This window comes from Notothenia coriiceps, unplaced genomic scaffold (genome assembly GCF_000735185.1).
Source record: "Notothenia coriiceps isolate Sejong01 unplaced genomic scaffold, NC01 NC01_scaffold00031149, whole genome shotgun sequence".
NCBI lineage: Eukaryota > Metazoa > Chordata > Actinopteri > Perciformes > Nototheniidae > Notothenia > Notothenia coriiceps.
The window spans coordinates 14,779-20,391 of NW_011363850.1; the positions used below are offsets into that span (position 1 = coordinate 14,779).

Sequence of the window (5,613 nt, forward strand, 5' to 3'; positions counted from 1 at the left end):
CGGTTGTGGAAATTCGGATACCCGAGTACGGCCAGGCGCCTGGGGTGGAAATTCGCCCGCCCAAAGTCGTCCTTTTCGACCTCCGCCTTTTCCACTCTGTCCATTCGCGCGTTATTCATTTTCACCTTGGCTCTCACCATACGGCGCGACGCCAAATATAGTCCGGATATCATGGCTTTTAATGCCATGAATTTTTATCTTTTCTCGAAGTCATAACATGTTAACTGCTTTACGTGTAGGTCGTGTCATGTCAAACCTCTATAGCGTCGCTGGAACTTTCAGGACGCAAGTTTTAACATGAATTATTCAATTCATTTTATGACATATTATACTAATGTTCAGATTACCGGGTCATCAGTTCGATACCATTATTCGTCATGCTGTTTTTGTTCTCGTTGATAAACCTAACTTATTGATGAGCTTTTAATCGTAATGATGAACATAATCTGACGAAAGAGGTCTTCGGTGAATGTATGAGTTGTGACACCCGTAGGGGTTGTCCTCGTTCTACCCCACTTTCACAAAGTCCTGTGTTTGCTGTACGACTGACGTCACCCCAAAACTGGACACCTGGGGGACTAGGGCTTGTGGTCTTTCGGGACGGGTGACGCGGTGTGTGAGTGTTCAAATATAATGGTACTGTACCAGGAATTTTTCGTCACATAACTATTGGATGACAGTGAAAAATTTACTTGTATCCAACCACGTTTCACAAAAAAGGCACGGGAAGACAGCACGTAGTCTCATTGCTTGCTTACACTTTCAATTTTCACGACTACGGCTTTTGTTGTTGAAAAGGGACTTAAGTTGTTCCAGAAGTTTTTGTGGGCTTGTGAAACATTTCACGAACTGTCGGTCTGTGCGAAAACTAACTCGAACGACTCACATGTGTAGTTCAAGTGGATGGTCAAGGAAGGTCAAGGAGGGTGGGACTGACTGTCATATCGTTGGTCACATGGTTGCGCGACTGTTGTGGTCAGTGCTCCTAGGATACTTGTCTCGGCGCTCTATTTTCTATCAAAGGTTCTGTAACGTTTGCATGGAATCACTAGGACTAAGTAGTCGTTAATCTCCCACAATAACCATTAAAACCAAGTTTTATTGGTCATCAAATTGATGCACGACGCCTTTTAGGACTTCTATGTATGTTACAACACAAAAAAATTTCAAAATTTCCCGAAAAGAAATTTCCTCGAATAGGTTCTTCGAATAAAGGAATGTTGTTTCCGTTGTGTAATATTTTGTTTCAGAACACAAAAAGAAAAACTGGAAGACATCTTGCGAGGTTTATTTATACAAACAAATATTCCTGTTTTTGAGAGTAACTTTGACTGATTCAACCACCTTATTAGGTCATATCATGTAACGACAATACTGACCTATGATGTATTCATACAGTCAAGTGTTTCAACTCAAACCTCCGACGCACTTTCGAGTGTTTTACGGGAACTTTAGCACCAAAACTTAAAGTGAAAACCCTTTTTCCTCATCCTTCGGGGACAAATTACTGCGCTTCGACGATAGGGTAGACGACGCAGTCAACTCATTTGTTACCTTAGATTGTACATATTAGCTATTTTACTTAGGTCGCAAGTGGAGTATTGGCCATTTCAATATATGAGTTAACATGGGTCGCACGTCGATATAAGACGGAAGTCTCAACGTATAGTCTCAGTCACGCCGAGTAAGTCGGTAAGTCTTAACGTAATTCGGACCACTGGCGACAAATTTTTGTTGTTGTACGTAGGTCTCCGACTGAGCCGGATGTTGACAACAGCATTACTACTGTGCGTGTGAGGTTTGACAATCACCCTCTTTACGAGTGGGACCTCAAAAAGGGAAGGGGATTTGCCTGAACCACTACTAGTGTCATTATCAACCGGTAGCTTCCTCTTCGACCTCATATCCTTATCAACAGTGTATCACCCCTCCGTGCATCCTCTCATCATCCTAGATGTATTACGATGTATACGTCTCCACTCTTTTTCCTCGAGCAGGGGGTTAACTTCACCTTTACTTCGAGTTCAGCGCCGAAAATTTTCCTGAGACTATTTCATAAAAATCCATAGATTAGCCGCACCGTTATATAAACCGCAGCGTCGAAAAATAGGGGAAAAGGCGCGGCTTATAGTCCGAAAATTACGGTACTTGTATGCATGCTTTTCTTAATTAATATGAAGCTATCTTTGGCTCTTTACTTGCTGTAACAAATGTAAATGTCCCCTCTGTGGGATGAATACAAATATTCAGATTCTGATTACTTGTAACAAAGTATATTTTATATGTTATACTGTAGTAAATAAGTACTACTTAAGTAAACATTCTGAATACTTCTTCCACCTCTGCATTACACTGTTGATATGATATAAAAGCTATTGAAACATGAGCGTTCATAAAAGTATTTAGAGGTTTGAAGGTTGTGTGGTTAAACAACTATCAACATACATTACGAGGAAACTACCACTAACCAACCTCTGTGGGAAGATAAGACTATAGTATCAGGTGTCTGATATCAAGCAACAACAACACACTTTTCAGTGATTCAGTCGTCAAACATATTAAGTTAACATATCAGGAGTTTTGGGGGGGATTTCAGACAAGAGGAAGACCAAAATAGGATCAGTAATTTAAAGCAACTAAGAGCATTTACTGAAGTGCTGTACTTAAGTAACATTTTGAGGGAGTATTTACATTGTTGTTCTTCTACTCCACTACAGTTCAGAGGTACATGGTGTACTTTTACTCCACTACATGTATTTAATACCTTTAGTTACTTTACAGATGTGGATGAATGATGTGAAATATAATCAAGTGTTAAATCAGACTTTAGTTCCACCTGGAGTAAATCCACAAGCTACCCTGCAGTATACAAAGTCATTCAAACTAGCTGCACCTTTACCAGCTTTGAGAACACTTTCATGATCAATCATTATAAAAACATATCATATATATTATGGACCAATCTGCACAATTACTACTTTTATTTTTGGTACTTTAAGTATATTTTAATGACTTTTCTACTTGAGGAACATTTTGAATGCAGGACTTTTACCGTAACAGAGTATTCCTACACTCTGGTACTTCTACTTTTACTCAAGTACAATATCTGAGTATTTCTCCCACCTCTACCGATAAGAAAACAGTGTGTATCCACCAGACTTCAACATTATCTAACCTCTGTGGGAAGATAGGACTATCAAGTGTCGGATATCACGCAACAGCAACACACTTTTGACAGATTCAGTCATCAAACATATTTACAAATCATACATTTTGGTGGAAAATCAGAGAACAACATTATGTTAGGATAGGAACACAGTGTACCTAAAACTCACCTCTTTTATCCATCAGCCACATAAACAACAGCCAGGGGACAAACCCCACCGGGCCCCACAGCACCAGAACCGCGATGTCAGACTTGCTGAAACCGAAAGCGTGAACGGCTGAATTCTGGATCGGACCCCAGAAGTTCCAGACCATCCCTTGCATGAGAGCCAGCAGGGAGAACAGGGTGAGAACCAGCCATCTTCTGCCGTACACTCGGCTGTTTACTGGGGCACTGTTTGTTATTGTTTCCGCATGAGAAGGGACGAGAAGCGGCTCCCTTTCGGACTCGGTGCTCGGTCCGGCACCCATGGTAAATAAAGTGTCTATTTTGTGTTAAAATCCAGGGTTTAAAGGCTGTACGTTAACGGGGAATAGAGAATACTGTCGAGGACAACAACATAAAAACAGCCGAGAGCTTCTTGTTTCTGTCAGTTGACTTTAATGCGCATGTGCAAACGGAAGTGTCCTGTGTAGTGGAAACTGTGGTCCTCTGGCCGCCATTTTGGCTCGTCCGGTTTATTTTTTTCATGTAAGGCAATAAATAAATAAACAAAACAACAATTTATATACAGTTCTATATTTCAGATTAAAGATTTGTCAAATACAAAATGTGTTATTTTTGTTTGTTTAGTTCTTGGTTAAAATGTTCAAAATGTTGATCAAAATGCACTTCCCTTTTCTTCTTCTTTTTTTTATTCAAGAATATATGGAAATCATATATTTTGCATTAAAAAAAAAATCAGGGGTAGCGAAAATTACATTAAAAAATAAAGGAAAATATACAGTTTCATATTTCATTTTAAATATTTGTCAAACACACAATTAGATGTAATTGCCTTTTTATTCAGAATGTTTTTAATAGTGCTACTATATTGCTTTAGTTCTTGGTTAAAATGTTTAAATTATGTATGGAGTCAGTCAGCCCATCTGTTTTCATGAATATGACATTATTAAGTAAAGCTGAACCAGAGCCGGAATGGAGGAGATTCACGGTTACGTGACGTATGAGGAAACCTGTCATGTGACTTTTGTTTACTTCCGCCCACAGCCTCCACTGCACGTGTAGTGAAAGGTGAGTCGTTTTTAGTTGTTATGTCTCTACTATTTCTGCGAAGCTAGCTTTCCCAGGATATTAGCTCATTGGAAAAGCGAGCTAAGCTTTTCACAGTTCGTTAATAGAGGCCCCGGCTAATAATAGCATGTTACAGCTGAGGATAGTTTGGCAGTTTGAGAAGTTCATATCGTCTTACTCAGATAACATTAATACTTAAGGTTGTCTGAGTGTTCTGCTGACGTCACAAACTTGTACTTTTATTTCATGTAATTCTAGCGAGTAATTAAGTTGATCATTGTTGTCATAAAAGTGCTTTACAGTGAATGCGATCAGGCGGGGAGTAATGATCAAATCTGACTGTCAGAAGTAGGCTATAATGTAAAAGTAAGGTACATGATGTCAGATTACACATTTGAATATCTGATTTTATATAACTCAAACACATTGTCAAACGTAAAGAGAATTTTTTTAATTCTTACAAATATATGAACGAGGTACACTTATATCAAGAATCTATGGGTACATCTTCAGTTAAATGCAATGGTGTATGCATTAGTCCTCAGACTCAGTCTTAAGATCATGATTTTGGTTTTAGTCTCACTTTAAAAACGGATCCATTAACTTTAGGTTCCTCATTCTGTCAGGTAGGCAAATATGTGTCTCTAAAGTTCAGATTTCCAGATTGCAGGTTATATAATACCAACATATCAGGCAAAAAAGGAATCAATTGTTTTTGTTATATGTATGTTTGACAGTGTGTGTGAGGTCCCCAAGTTCCCATCAGCAAAAACACGTGGGTTTGCTATCCTCGCTCCAAAATGGTGGAATGAGCTCTCCATTGACATCAGGACAGCAGAAAGCTTACACATCTTCCGGCGCAGACTGAAAACTCATCTCTTTAGACTCCACTTCGAGCGATAGAATTACTAACAAAGCACTTATATACTAACAAAGGACTGGCTTATCTAAAGCCAGTTGAGTAGCACTTGAAATGTTTAGCTCTATGAAACCTGATATACTTATATGATTCTGTTTTCTTCAAGTTTGTATCTTCTTGGTCGAATGCACTTATTGTAAGTTGCTTTGGATAAAAGCCTCAGCTAAATGTAATGTAATGTAAATGTAACATTATAAAAGACTATATATGAGAACGATACGAAACTATGCACTTGTTTCGCCCGAGTTCATAGTAATGTGAAAATGTGTTTATATTTTGTACTTCCGTTTATTTA

General features: G+C 38.7%; 1 protein-coding gene across 1 annotated transcript in view; it reads right to left on the reverse strand.

Moving 5' to 3' along the window:
* Positions 1–3,766, reverse strand: part of slc49a4 (solute carrier family 49 member 4) — a 15,504-nt gene extending 11,738 nt beyond the window's left edge. Inside the window, exon 1 of the mRNA XM_010787762.1 lies at positions 3,336–3,766. Coding sequence (XP_010786064.1) covers positions 3,336–3,636 — 301 coding nt within the window. The 5' untranslated portion in view covers positions 3,637–3,766. The remainder of the gene's footprint in view (positions 1–3,335) is intronic.
* Between the last annotated feature and the right edge of the window lie 1,847 nt (positions 3,767–5,613).